A 16,106-nucleotide genomic window follows, 5' to 3' on the forward strand; every position below is an offset into this window, starting at 1 on the left:
CGTGCTACACATGATTGGCTCAAGGACATCGCAACTATGGTCCGCAAAATATATCCGCAATGATGACGATCCGTAAATGTGATTCGCAATAAGAATCGGAAGAATAACAGACGTCTGGTGTAGAGTTCATAGCAAGGAATGAAATTGAATGTTCGGTTTTGGTTTAATTTCCTTAATTCCAAAATAGATCGTTCATTATATTCAGTGATCGCGTTACTTGAGCTAATAATTTTGAAAATTAAATTTAAAATGAAATTTCAATATCGTGACTACACAAATTACGGTAAGATATAAATCTATTTGTTGGAAATTTCAACACGTCTTAATCTTTGGACCTGAAATTAGTTGAGCCAACTAAAAAATCGGACAAAGGTTGCCTATCAGTTGTCAGATTCATTTATTTTTTTATTTTTTTGCAATCAATAAGTTTGAACAAATATTTTATTATATTATTATCATTATTATTATTATTATTATTTATCATTATTATTATTAGTATTATTATTATAATAAATAATAATAATTCTTTGTGATCTATCGGCCAGCAAAATAGACAACATTCAGGCAACTTTTTAGTTGCCCGATTTTTTTAAATTGTCCAACTATTGAGTTGTTAATTCGATTTAGGTCTTAGTATATGGGAGTTATAATTCAGAATTAGAATAATGTCTAATACTGTCGACTTCAGAAGAGTTGAACACGCATTTTCATTGAATATGGACACCAACATCGAGAAAGGTTGAAAGTAACTGTATTTGTTGTAGAATGTACGGTTTGTGGAATCTATTCTTGTAATTTTTGTAAGTCTTAACCTCCATCCTGAAACGTGTATATGTGTATATATATATATATATGTTAGTAATCACGTGGCAGTAGCCAGTATAGATGGGGTAAAAGGATAAAATCAAAATTAAATCGTTAAACACCAAATAAACATTCATCTCTACTAAACGACAAAATAGCGCCCAAAGCATCACAGTAATGTCCTGCAGTGTATACTTGAAATAATAATTGCAGAGCATTATTTATAATTGTCCGAATGCGTCACAACTCGACGTTAGAAAGGATAAATAATGTCCTATATATATATATATATAGTTTTGCACTGAAATGTTGCCAGATTAAGGACGGCATCTTTTTTCGCATCGTCCATTAGCGAATGGATACAAAACACAATCCTCAACAAACTTTGAAAATCGACTGTACAGCTCAGTCGTGTGGAAACAAATTTGGAACCACCACCAGTTTTTCTTTATTCATTTAAGAATTTAGTTCTTCTCACCTGACTGTAGAACAGTTGGTCTATTTCTCGTACTGTACTAAGGTAAAGTACAATTTTGTATTTTTTCTCTCTTCTAAATGTGTGAAATTTGTTAACGCATAAAATAGAATTCGCCAAGTTGAATTGACAAAATTATTTGTGTTTCAAATAAGAATGTCGACATTACGCATTTTTCTTTACTTTTTTGCCCACAGTTTTCAACTATGAGACGAATGTTGATAGCAAATTGTTCTAGTACTATAATAACTACACAAGTTAGTTTACCTGTGGTTGGCAATGGTGGTGGTAATGATGATAATGACTATGGTGATGACGTTGATGCTGATAATGATGATGATAATAGCAATGATGATGGTGACGACAGCGATAACAAGAACGGCACTAGTAATAATGGCGACGATGATAATAATAATAGTAATAATAATAACGATAATAATAACAATAATAACAATAATAATAATAACAATAACAATAATAACAATAATAATAATAAACAAAATAAAAAAAAGTTAGGACGACGTCTTCCAACTCTCTTTTAACAACGATAACCACGTCACAAAGGGGGGGGGGGAGGGAAGAGGGAGAGGCGTTTAAATTGAAGAACACGATGGAGAACATGACCAGGAAAGACCTCAAGTCTCTCCAACCAAAAAATCACTCCTGGTCACGTGCGCGTGACGTCAGGATCAACCTTGCCTCCCACCTACCTCCACCACCATCGCTACCAATGTGTGTGTGTGTGTGTGTGTGTGTGTGTGTGTGTGTGTGTGTGTGTGTGTCTGTGAGTGAGTGTGTGTGTGTGTGTGTGTCTGTGAGTGTGTGTGTGTGTGTGTGTGTGTGTGTGCGTGTGTGTGTGTGAGATATAGACAAATAGAGATATGTTGATGGAGGGAGATACAAACGGATGGAAAATACATGGAGATATTAAGACAGGCAGACACAGAGACAGACAGATACAAGGCGAAAGATATATACTGAGAGATGCATTTGTTCACGGAAGTGCTAAGTGTCTGCACGGGTCAATCGCTCCAAGATTGGCTTACGTGACCGGTCTTGACTAGAAAGACTTGACTGACTGGAGAGGGGGGGGGGAGCAGAGGGAGGAGAGGGAGAGGAACGGTGTGGAGAGAGGGGGGAGTAGAGACAGGGAGAGGAAAGGTGTGGGGAGAGGGAGAGGGAGTGGAGAGAGGTAGGGGAAAGGGAGAGGAAGGGTGAGGAGAGAGGGAGGTGAAAGGTGTGGAGAGAGGGAGGGGAGAGTGAGTTGTGAGAGGGAGGGGAAGAGTGTGGAGAGAGGGGAGGGGAGTGAGGAGTGGGAAGGGAAAGGGAGTAGAGGGGAGGGGAGTGAGGAGTGGGAGGGGAAAGGGAGGCGAGGGGAGTGGAGAGAGGGGAGGGGAGTGAGGAGTGGGAAGGGGAATGGGGGGAGGGGGAGGGTGGCCACAAGATATTCCTGGCCCGGACGCTTGAAGGATCTTGGCTCCGGGTGTTGGATTTCCAGGCCTAAGTTCTGGAACGAAGCCTACCAGGTGCTTAATGGCAGGGGGTCCGTCATCCATTCTCTCTCTCTCTCTGTGTGTGTGTGTGTGTGTGTGTGTGTGTGTGTGTGTGTGTGTGTGTGTGTGTGTGTGTGTGTGTGAAAGAGAGAGAGATAGAGAGAGAGATCGCACGTAGAGCCAAGAAATGTGGAAGTCTTCAGCTGAAGAAAACAAGACTCTTGTGGAGGAAACTTCACGATCTAGAGGAGGAGGAGGAGGAGGAGGGGGAGGGGGAGGAGGAGGAGGAGGAGGAGGAGGAGGAGGAGGAGGAGGAGGAGGAGGAGGAGGAGGAGGGGGAGGAAGAGGAGGAGGAGGGGGATAGATTAGTGATCAGGAAGGGAAAAAGGTCGACATCAAAAACTATTTCGGCCTTCGCTTCGTAGGATCCCGTCCCCACCTCCTTCATGTTCTGGAGTCGAGTGCCGAGCGTGTGTACACATAATCACACACACACACACATACACACACACAAACATATTGACACAAATGCACACACAAACCCACATGCTGACACAAACACACATTAGCACAAAAACACACATTGGCACAGAAACACACACTAACACAAAAATACACACACAGACACACACACTGACACGGAGATACACACACATTGACACAAACACCGACACATAAATACGTACACACACAGACATAGAAATACACACACACTGACACAGAAACACACGCATACACACACTGACACAGAAATACACGCGCGCGCACACTCAATCTAAGTACACGAACGTCCTTGCTACGTCCTTGATTTGACCAACGCCCTCAGCCCCCCCCCCCCGGTCCTGCAGTGGACGCCCAGCCTTAATTCTGCAGCTTTGTTCTCAAGCCACAGGTGAACGTTCCCCGTCGAGGAGCTAGCTCTCTCTCTCTCTCTGTGTGTGTGTGTGTGTGTGTGTGTGTGTGTGTGTGTGTGTGTGTGTGTGTGTGTGTGTGTGTGTGTGTGTGTGTGTGTGTGTGTGTGTGTGTGTGTGTGTGTGTGTGTGTGTGTGTGGTGTGGTGTGGTGTGGTGTGGTGTGGTGTGGTGTGGTGTGGTGTGGTGTGGTGTGGTGTGGTGTGGTGTGTGTGTGTGTGTGTGTGTTTACCTAGTTGTATTCACCTAGTTGCATTTTACGGGACGAAAGTTATGCTCGTAGTGACCCGTTTTCGTATCTCTCCACATCCAGTTTGTTCTTAAAATTGTGTATAGTTCTGGCATTCACTGTTTCTCTGTTCAGTTTGTTCCAGACATCGATCACTCTATGTGGGAGGCTATTTTTTTCAGGTCTCTTCTGTAACTGTCTTTCTTTAGTTTCTTTTCGTGTCCTCTTGTTTCTCTTCCGTTCCACTTTAATAGATCGTCTCTATCGAGAACTTCCATCCCTTTCATAATTCTGAAAATGGTCAACAAATCACCTCTTTCCCTTCTGTTCTCGTGTTGACAGCTGCAATTTCTCCAATCTTTATTCATATGTCAGATTTGACAGTGTGTGTGTGTGTGTGTGTGTGTGTGTGTGTGTAATACCTTTCTCAGCTTCATAATTATTTATAAACTATGACCGTCAACCTTTTGAAAGGAGTCAAACAACTTTATATATCAAACTCGATGTTCCCGTATTTGTTCCGCCACATATATTCTTTCGCTTTTATATTCTCTAGTGAGAGGAAATTAACTTTTCCTTCTCTTGGAAATGTGTCCAACCTTCCAGAGATTTTGGAAAATCGACACCGCTTGTTCTGTCGTTCGTCAGGACACGGTAGACGTTATGATGAAGAAACATAGAAGAGGAAGAGGTAGAGGAAGAGCAGGAGGAAGAGGAAGGAGGAGAGGCAAATAAAGAGGAAGAAAAAGAAGAGGAAAATGAAGAGGAAGAGGTAGAAATGAAAAAGGAGGAAGGCAAAGAAAAAGAAAAAAGAGGAAGAGAAAAAAAAGGACGAGAAAAAAGAAAAGAGTAAAATGACGACGAAGAAAAAGAAAAAGATGAGGAAGAAGAGGAGGAAAAGGGAGAAGAGAGAGAAAAAGAATAGAAAAAAGAAAACCTGGCACTTAAGCAAGAAATAAACCTAATCTTGAAGTGAATCATTTCTCAAAGAACAACAAGAGCAACAAAATAAAACTACACATGAAAGGAACAATGGATACTCAAAAGATAAGAGCAAGTAATAAAGAATGGAAAACAAATCTGTAGACGGTTGCTGACAAATGTAATTATGTACCAAATTTGATTGTTGAACTTATGACGAAGAACTATTGTTGCCAAATATCCAAACAGTTCCACCACTTCCCTGCCAAATTCCATCACAATTGCTTTGGTAAACTCGTTCCAAGGCCTTTTTGTGTACAAACTGGTTTTTAGGATATTTTTCCCGGGTTTGTTTGCATCACACAATATCTCAAATTTCCATATATACTACACGCACCTTTTATATACTTTACTCAGTAAATAATTTTTTTAATTAAAATGGCAAGTGCCGACAAAATAGTCAGAGTAGACAGTATATGAGGATGGTGTTGATAAACCTTGATCAAGTACACAAGTTCAGCAAGCGAAACGTTCTATCCTCATATGATGTCTACTCTGACCAAACATTTAGTTGTTTGGTGTGAGGAAGGAACGATGAATTACCGGATAACTGAAATGGAGGAGCACAATATGCTTGTGAATGTAGACTTTTTTAAGTGACGCGTTTGTATATTTAATAACTTCAGCCATTTGGTAGCATTATATGATATTTCACAGATCGTCTGATTTGAGAGAAACTCATGAAGAATAGCCTCTTTCAATCCGTTCACATGTGACGTCATCTTGTATAGATTCAAACTTACAATATTCAATTCCATTCAAACCGACTGAAAAATAAATTCATAGTTCAATTGTCTATAGCTTTAGTGTCTATACTACTGTACTCCATCTTATCTGCCTATGGTAAAACCGTCTCCATTTATAGATACTACATTGGGTTGCGTCAAACATTTACGAGGTAGTAAAAGACCCATCCACATCGTAAAGATACGATCCACAAAGCTCCCAAATCTCCCTCGAAGACAGCAACCACTGTAGCACTTACATGAGGTGGCAACTGTACACTGAAAGAATGGGCGCTTTTTTCTGTGCCATTGTTGCGGTGGTATGTCTGAAAGCCTTCAAACTTGTGGTCTGATGTGCTGCATAAGTATTAATGTTTGGCAGTCAGTGAGGTTGTTTATGATCGTATATATCAATACAGGTCTGTACACATGCCCATACATTTCGAGCAGTTTATTGGCATTAATGTTATCATTATCACTATTTTGTCATTATTATTTTTTATTATTATAATTATCAATTACTTACTATTATTTTCATTATCATCATTACCAATTATCTACTATTTTCAATCTGTGACGTCATGTCATAAGTTTGTATGAAATAAACAAAGTCGTCTGTTTTCCGACCTACTTGAACTCTACGTCCTGATTCATGTATAGGTTCCAATATTGCGACAAAGAAAGCAAATCGCTTACCGGTCAAAACGTCCCCGGGTCATAACGTCCCCGGGTGAGACCAAAACGTCCCCGGGTGAGACCAAAACGTCCCCGGGTGAGACCAAAACGTCCTCGGGTCAAAATCCCCCCTGGTCAACACGTCCTGGCTAGGGTCAAGACTCCATTCAATTCTTCCCGTTATTATTACCATTTTTGAAATCGAATCTCACTTATAATGTTCTGTACAAATTTTATTTTTCATTGAATGCCTAACGCAGTATTAATGGGTAATGAAAATAGTGTTCAATAAATCATGACATAATGAAGGGTGATAATAGATCTTATAGTATGGTATAGTATATAATAGTACTGGTAATATACTTATGTTAGTCGAGCTTTCACTCAATGCAATTCAGTTTTAAATTAAAACGTTATAAATAAAATTTCAGCTGCTATATTCTGCAAAAATTATATATTCTTAAAAAAAAATCAACTTTCATGGGCTTTAAAAGTGGTTAAGACGGCAAACAGGCCACACAACGAAAAAAAAATAAAACAAAGGTTTGGATTTCGAAAGATGATATGACGGGAAAATCCACTTTTACCAGGGAAGCCGTTAACATCGTCGGCATTATTTTTTCATATTTGGGTCTTTCTCAAGAGCTGGTGTCGGTGATAAAGACGAACAACTGAGTGGTATCTTACTTTCCTAATATGGACATTTCCAGAATCTCGCCCCTCCCTCCCTTCGTACACATTTCCAAAAATGTTGACATTTCTAAATTGACGCTAAAGATGTCTTAACGATTTACAAAACCTTTGTTTGATAATGAAATCTCAGAAGAGGAGGTTATGTTTAGTGATAAAAGTAGTGACAATACCACTAACATCACTAATCAATAATTACATGGGAGACCCTTGACACCGATCATGAAGTCCGTGAGGGTCACTGAAGCCAATTTCTAACAATGGGCAGTTCAAAACCAATTTTAGGTTTTGCGGTCGAGTGCTACACAACGCAACCTTACACTTCAACCTCAAAACATCTGAACATAAAGAATGTCATCGTCTAGTGTTTTTATTTTGTCTAATCACAGAAGATTCAAATTGGTTGATGAAAATGGCTACTTCTTAAAGTTGTGGTTAAGGTTGTATTGCAATGATTTTTTAATATATTTCTTATGGTTATTAGATGCTTTGTTTTAATGTTTCAAATTTAGGTTAATGTGTTATTCGTCATGTATTGTCATTTTATTTCAGATTTGATTTTTGATGAAAATTAATTAATTTTCTTTAATGCAATGTTAGAAGAGCCGAATTTATGACTATTCAGAATAGGGGAGCATGGTGGCTGAGCAGGTGGATTAGGGAGGTTCCAAACCCGCTTAGTGTCAACGCGTTTCCACCCTATGCGACAAAAAAAAAAAAAAAAAAAAAAAAGAGGGAGGTCACCTCAGCTCTGTCGCTCTTTTTCTCTTACCGGGGTGTTGTCCAGATCGTAGCTGTCGGATGCTCTCGGCATCACGGCGTTGGTGCGAGGAATGAGTTTGACCACCGTCTTGCTCACAATTTTTTTCAAACGCCGACAAGGTTGCTCAGAAGTCGTGTATCGGCAGGTTCACTCCACTCACTCAGGGAGAGAGATCGGGAGATGTTGAAGTCTTGATGTGGTTTTGTCGAAAGGTAAAGTTCACTGGAGGATCTTAAGGGTAGGATCAATCACTTTCAACATGGATCATTTCATATCACATGTCAAAGTCCATTCATAAATCGTGTTTTCTTCTTCTTCTTCTCTGAGTTAGGATCTTCGTGTTTGCAGTCACTCTCGGCCTCTCAAAGTTCTCCACTGGATTCCTCGCGCAGACTTCGACCTCGCCTGCGTCAGCTTCCCAGTACCTTCACAAATTCACCAGTCACTTTACGTATAGATTGAGAAACACAAGAAGTCAGTTTCAAGGCAGTCAGCCCTCAAATCGCACCAAAAAAATTATTCCAAGGAAGCAGTGACTCCACAATTGAAGGGCAACGGCTTTCCGCGTGCTCAGAACATTTGGAAAGGAAAGGGGAAAAAATCCTGATCCTCCGCAACTATTTGTTTTTCCTCGGCAACTTTACGCGACGAATTTTTGTTATTGTGGCGTTAGAGCAAGTCACCTGGGCCTCCTGCCCATCAACACAAGTCTGCTTCAGGTTCTCAAGTAGGAAAACGACGCTGGGAAGGAGCAGGAACTGACCAGGAATAGGTTAAGCGAGAGAATGAGCGAGAGCGGCCTGAACGTCCGCTAACGCGCCAGATGAAGCCGTGGAGTTAACTGACAGAGGCGGACGCCATCAACCAGTCCACCAAGACATGCGTCATTGCCAAGTGTCGCCAGACAGAGAAACTGACCATGCGTGCGCGCGTTCGCATACTAGGAAACATTTTTAGGTTTGTAAAAACAAGGGGGCCAGGAAGGAGAATACATAAGTTACACCAAATAAGGCAAACTGTTAGCGTGCATATTGGATGCTGACTATGCATAATGTACAAGAAATGGCAGGGAAAGAAATAACCTGGAAATAAATAAATGAACAAACATAAAAAAACGCAAGGTAAACGCACGCCCGCATACATGCGCACACGCACACACACATGCACGCAAGCATTAACATAGTAGGAGAAACACACACACACACACACACACACACACACACACACACATTCACGCACGCACGCACACACAACACACACACACGCACGCACAACACACACACACACAGAATACAAAAGAGAGAAAGAGAGTGATATCCACAAGAGCGTGAACCATTATCTTGCAATTCTTACCACAAAGTCCAATCCACAATTTCGTGGAAGACCAGTTATTAACTCGGCATTAATTTTTCCCGGCGTCATTTCGTAATCCCCTTCATACGTCCATCATGCGTGTTTGTTTACATCTGAGCCAGGCGCGACGCATCTGCTAAATAATAGATATCGACTGAAGTCGTCTTTTCGGGCTGGTGATTGCTCGGCCGAAGACGACACCAATGAAAGGAATTTCGTTAGCAAGAGGTGGAATTAGGAGAAAAGGAGGTTAATGCAGTGATATTAGAAAATAATCAAGAACAGATTTTGGTTTTACGCTGAGTTGGTTCTCTAGTATTAGGTGGTAGTTTTCCGATTGGCAAAACGAAACACAATTTTATCAAAAGGACAATGCTTCATTGTTTTGTTATCCTGAATCGTGGAGACTGAAATGGGTCAGTTTTAGAGCTTCAGGAGAATTGAATAAATGAATTATAGGTTAGAGTGAAAGTGATGGACGGGTGTTGCCATGGGAGATATTATTGATTTTTTTTAAACTAATTGGAAGGAGGCCAGATCCATTTACGTATTTTGTAGCTTTCTGAAAGGAATTAGACGGGAGGTAAGGAAGGAACGGAGAGTGGGTGAAGGTGGAAGGGAAGGGGAGAAGGATGTAGAAAGGAAAGGAAGAGGGGGGGAAGGAGTAGGGGGAAGCGGGAAGGGGAAGGAGTAAGGTGAAGGGAGAGGGGGAAGGGGAGGGGAAGGAAGAGGGCGAGGAGGGGTTGGGGAAGTAGGAGGAGGAAAAGGAAAGTGAGGACGCGGGGGGTGGGAAAATGGGGAGGGAAAGGGGAAGGGTGAGGTGGTAGATGGAGGTGGTGGGGGGAGAGAGGGATGGGGAGGGGAAGGGAGAAGGTAAAGGGAGAGTGGGAGGAGGGGTTGGGAAGGGGGAGGGGGGAGAGGAAAGGGAGGACGAGGGGGGTGGGAAAATGGGGAGGGAAAGGGGGAGGGGGAAGGGGAAGGATGAGGAGGGAGGGGTGAGGTGGTAGGGGGAGGAGAGGAAGAAGGAGGGGGAGGGGCGTAGGCTACGTCTATGCGCGTGAGGTTTCGCACATACCACTGCGAACCCCCTAAAACTGACCCAAGCTGTATGAAAACTAAGAAGATAATTATATTCTCTATTGTCGAATGTTCAATATATTTCTACTCACAGCAACTCTTATAATCAAAGTGGTTTTGTGTAAACAAAAGTGTATTAATGCAACATCGCGCACGCACGCACGCACGCACGCACACACACGTTCGTATGTCCAAAGACTCTTGTACTACACAAAGACTAGAAAAAGTCACATGTATACAACTCAGAAAGAAATTTCAAATACATCTTCATTACTTAAAGCGTAACGGAAATAACCGTCTCCTCTCTACAATTCTTAGTGTCGCAAAGATGTCCATGGGAGAAACCTAATATTGTTCCTATAATGGTCACTTTCTCTATCATAAGCTAGTCACAGACGCAGTGAATATTGCTGGTGTATATGTAAGTGTAAGCATAATCTCAAACAAATGGGGACGTTGCATCACATAAATACAACAATAAATCCTTTTAAAGATACTATGCAAGACATGCATGTATATTAACGCTTATTTTCTACGCAGTGATATGAAAATACCCGTGAGATTTTGGAATGAATTATTACATGACGTTGCACTCCGGAAATACTGAACAGATGGATATTTTCACATAGCTAATGTAGCAACTGGCCATGTACATGTAGAAAAATGTACACGCCCATTTAAACGCACGTGCACACATACACACACAAACACACGCATACATACGCGTATACACACGCGCGCACGCACACAATTTTTTTTTCTTCAAAAAATATGTACGATGAGTACATACATATTTTTGCTAGTTTCCGAACCTGAACGATACTTATTGAATACTATATTCTAACGATTATTATAAAAAATACATACAGAAATACATTAGATACTCAACAAAGATACATTTTCATAATTCTGTCGTATGTTGAGTTAAACGAAACTAGTTTTCACATCAGACAACGTCGTGTAAAGTCTACGGGATGAACTTGCCTGAATTCAACACGGCAAATTCTACCACCAATATCATTATCTATTCTTACGGACCGAAACAATGTATCAAGACGAACAAAAACTTCAAACTAGACATCTCTATCAAAGGAAACAAAAAAATACAATAAGTTATGATTATTACATCCATTGTGATTCTCTTCATTTGGTCAGACAATAGTGTTAATTAAAGCAATTACATGTATAATACTATTTTTCTTTATTTCTGATAGTTGGTATTACAAAATTTACGTGTGTGTGTGTGTGTGCGTGCACATAGACGCACGTGTATGTGCGTGCGTCTACGAATGCGTGTACAAATGTGTGTGCGAGTGCGCGACCACCGTGTGTGTTCATTTGTGCGTACATGCGTACACACAAGGCGACCTGCGTGCTGTCTGCCAATGGATTTAGTCAGAAGTCATTTCATTGTGTAATCCCACAAATTTGTCAGATATAATATCCAGTTCGGCACCACCCTCCCTCCCTTCCTTCCTCTCCCTTCCTCATTAATTCTTCCCCTCTTATTGCCCCTCTTCTCTTCTTCCACCTCCCCTCTCTCTACCTCAGTCTATTTTTGCTCTTCAAGCAAATTCCTCCTGTCTCCAAATTTTATTTCGACATTCCGAGGAATGAAGATGACAGACGTAGGTGGGATGTGGAGAGAGAGAGAGGGAGAGGGAGAGAGAGAGAGAGAGAGAGAGAGAGAGAGAGAGAGAGAGAGAGAGAGAGAGAGAGAGAGAGAGAGAGAGAGAGAGAGAGAGAGAGAGAGAGAGAGAGAGAGAGAGAGAGAGAGAGGGAGAGAGAGAGAGAGAGAGAGAGAGAGAGAGAGAGAGAGGGAGAGAGAGAGAGAGAGAGAGAGAGGGAGGGAGAGGGAGAGAGAGGGAGGGAGGGAGGGAGAGGGAGAGAGAGGGAGGGAGAGGGAGAAAGAGGGAGAGAGAGAGAGGGAGAGAGAGAGGGAGGGGGGAGAGAGAGAGAGAGGGAGGGTGAGAGAGAGAGAGAGAGAGAGAGAGAGAGAGAGAGAGAGAGAGAGAGAGAGAGAGAGAGAGAGAGAGAGAGAGAGAGAGAGAGAGAGAGAGAGAGAGAGGAGTCCTATTGTATGAGAGGATGGTGGCGCGTCTTCAGGGAATGAACAATGGATACCAAGAGCCGTTGAGAGGAAGAGTCTGGAGGGAGAGAGTCACCAGGTACAAAGGGTTCAAGGGTGAGAGGGAGGGTGAGAGGGAGGGAGGGTGAGAGGGAGGGAGGGAGAGGACAGAAGAAGGGGAGGAGAAAAAGAGAGCTAAGAGGATCAGAAGGGGAGAGAGAAAAGGAGAAGAGGGAAAAGAAAAAAGAATGGCTTCGAGGAGGAAGGTGAAGTGGAACAGGGAAAAGGAGAAAGGGGTGACAATTAGAATGAAAAAGTGAGAGTGAAAGACTGAGAACGGGTGGGAGAGTGAGAGAATATGAATGAGGAGAGAGAGAGTGAGAAAGAAAGAGTGAGATCATGAAAGGAAGACTGAGAGAGAGTGAAAGCAAAAGGAGAATTAAAGAAGGGGGAGGAAAAGGAGGAGAAGGAGGAAAAGGAGAAGGAGAAGAAGGATGAGGAAGAGGTGCTAAAAAGGAACGAGGTGGGGGAAGGGGAAGGGGGAGGGGGAGGACACCGCTCATTAGGGACAGAGAACCCCTGGGAATATGGGTCAAACTCTGGGCGCCTAAGGCGTCCTACGCAGAGAGGTAAGTAGGTCACAGCGTCACATATATACATCTCTCTCTCTCTCTCTCTCTCTCTCTATTAGGAATCTCCAAAATCCGGAGTCACTGATATTCGCAACAGAAAGGCGCTTTCGTTTCGAATACAGAAAATTTATTGTAAATTCTAGAGGATCAAAAGGGTACTAACATCTCTTCCAAACATGATAAACGCCCACCCCCCCTCGAGGGTGTAACTGAGGGGTGTCTCAATGGGTAATCACACTGTACTATCTTCCCTCCAGAACTTTTCCCGCCGTAAAATCACTACAGCAAACTACCATGTTTTCTCAACAAAAAAACACATAGCATGTCACTTGATATGCTGGAGGATTTTTTTCCTCCAGCATTTCAGATTCCTTCCCAAAAAGAGCTGAGAGCTGCAAATTTGCTCCAACAGTCGGATTAAAAATAACCCAGTGTAATAACGCCTTAACACACGTAGGGTGCAGACTGGGGGGTTGGGGGTGGAGGTTGAACAAGTTGAAAGGGAAAAAGTAATCGTCCCACATTCCATCAACACCTAAAGATAGGCCCTGCGGTAAAGCCTGATTACGGGACGAAACATTACGAAACAAGTTAATGAAGTATTGCATGGCATCTAAAGCAGCTCGCACACTAACGCAACCAGTTGCATGAAACCGATGGCAACGGATACCTACATTCTGTGAAAGCAGTATTCCCTGTACTGTAATGACATGAACATGTAATTTTCCATTGCTTGTTATTTCAGAAATGCGTGTTCTTGACTGCTAGTGGGCAAACGTACGGGTAATACTGCTTTCAGAGAGTAGACACTCGTTGCGATCGGTTTCGTGCAACTGGTTGCGTCGATGTGCGAGCTGCCTAAGACGGTAAAGTCCGACCTGAGGTCATGAAATTCACGGAGTTATTGCATGGGGCCTATAAGAGGTTTTTTTTTCCATGCACTGTACATAAATTAAAAATATTAAATGTAATTAAATTAATTTGTCCTGTTTTATATACTTGCAGGATAAAAGTGATGCAGGGCTTGTGACATATGCCCTAGATATAGATGCGACTTTTTTCAAATCGATTTATTTTGTTGCCTTATATATATATATATATATATATATATATATATATATATATATATATATATATATATATATATATATATTATATATATATATATATACATATATATACATATATTATATATATATATATATATATATAGAGAGAGAGAGAGAGAGAGAGAGAGAATTAATGAATGCATGGTAAGGACGACTAATCCATGCATTTTGCGGCACTTAATTATTCCGACAGTCGTTTGTACACCTTTTGTTTTGTACCGCCGTGCCGAGTTCGACTTTACACCCGCCTTGTAATCATGGTCGTCCCCACAGGTTATGGGCTACATATCTTGTACGAGCTCGGACTGAGGGTACAAGGAGGATTTTGATCGATCAAACCGGTTTTTTAGACAAAGTCCGCGCCCTGGTGAAATGAAATCGGTTTTACTAAGCCATGACCGAAATCAGAAGCGAACGCTACAAAATCAAAAGGGTTCGTGCATTTTGGAATACATTTACGGTGCAGGCAAAGTGTTTATGAACTGCTGTTTAACGATAAGGCAGAATGGCGTTGTGACAGTGATAATCCATGGTAATTTAAGACTACCAATTAAGCGACATTATAAAGTAAAACTATTGTTATAAACGACATTGCAGTGCAATGTTTTTCAATGAAATAAATATAATGAAATATTGTTGAGGTTTCAACAAGTTTCTACGTTCACAGAGAATCGTTAGCCTCAACGGTTAGATATAAATAATAATGTATTACAATAACATGTAGATGAATACTAAGGCAATGCATTTTATCTATTTTTTATTTTTTATCTTTATATTTGGAGTGAAACTTATTTGAAAACGTTTTGACGTGATAGAATACTAGAAAATTATTGAGAAAAAAATATTCTTGTGTCATAGTGATGCAGTGAAGTATCTTCAGAATGCGTGGAGCGTCCTACAGTAGCAACCCGACTAGTTTCGTTGGGGAAGGAAAGATCGCATGCTTATGGATTACTGTCTTGTGATACCTTATTGATTCTTAGTGGTACAACCTTGGGGATTTTATCTATCTCGATATCTTCGGAGTTACGATAATGACGCTTTTCGACATATGAACTTACACTGGTTTCGATAACATTGATAGTAACAGAAATATATTAATCACTACCTTGTTCACAACGTCATTTAAGAATTACGAAATCCCTTGATAATCTTCACATGTATATTTAGTTATGTGATAAGATAATCATCACGCTGTCTTGTCCACCCATTGTCGCGTTGGTAATTCCATTTTTGTATCATATACCACGCTGCTAATGTGATATTATTTATCTTCATGATTCTTAATTATCGTGTTGACATATAATTTATTATATCATGATAAACCATTTTAGCAATCCTCTATACATCAATAATACATCGAACCTAAAACGCATTCACTATAAAACAATGCTCCAGTAAATCAATCACACGACATAGTATTGAAAATCAAAGCCAACCTTATACGCAAAGTTCGTGTACCATAAATAACACATTCTTATGGACACAAGAAATAAAAAATAAACAAATACGCTCTGCTGTTACGTTCTGGAAAATAAATCACAGACGACCGTCATGATGCGTAATGTCGTGCCCGCGAGCAATGATTTATTGATGAGCGACGCGCCATAATTGATGCAGACTGGACAGGGCCAAAGTGCAGCACTGCGGATATAGATGACGCCACTTGTCTCTACAAATCTAAATGAATTTGAACATAATATAATACTATAGTATAATACCATAATGATACATGATATATATTATATTATACAATATAATATATAATATAATATTATATAATAGATAGTATATGATAATATAATATAATATACTAAAATGAAATATAATATTCACCATCCCAGTTCCACGTAGTGGAAAGTGAGAAACCCCAGGCAGGCCAACGCCCTGTCAGTTGCGCATTCAGTCACATGAGCATACATACACAAGAGACTAATGAAATACATTTATACATACACAAATGCACATACATCCGCACACACACATACACTGTTCACTTGTGCACTGGTTAGCGTCACCGGCTCCCGACCCTTCAAACCCGAGATCGTGCCGTGATCAGGGCTTGAAAGCTTTATTAAGACTGTAAACCGTTACCGTCTCTCTTGAGCATGGGGAAGAATTA

General features: G+C 40.9%; 1 protein-coding gene across 9 annotated transcripts in view; it reads right to left on the reverse strand.

The window, feature by feature from the left end:
* The window catches only part of LOC143032822 (venom dipeptidyl peptidase 4-like), a 248,985-nt gene that overhangs the window by 112,232 nt on the left and 120,647 nt on the right, over positions 1–16,106 (reverse strand). For 2 of the 9 annotated variants that reach the window (XM_076197911.1, XM_076197909.1), the window contains exon 1: positions 7,755–8,576. The exons of the other annotated variants lie outside the window; for them this stretch is intronic. In XM_076197911.1, coding sequence (XP_076054026.1) covers positions 7,755–7,796 — 42 coding nt within the window. In that variant the 5' untranslated portion in view covers positions 7,797–8,576. Of the gene's footprint in view, positions 1–7,754; positions 8,577–16,106 lie in introns of those variants that run through there. 9 annotated transcript variants of the gene reach the window in all.

Source organism: Oratosquilla oratoria, chromosome 14, assembly GCF_046742065.1.
Source record: "Oratosquilla oratoria isolate Oo_2021 chromosome 14, ASM4674206v1, whole genome shotgun sequence".
In the NCBI taxonomy this organism is placed as follows: domain Eukaryota; kingdom Metazoa; phylum Arthropoda; class Malacostraca; order Stomatopoda; family Squillidae; genus Oratosquilla; species Oratosquilla oratoria.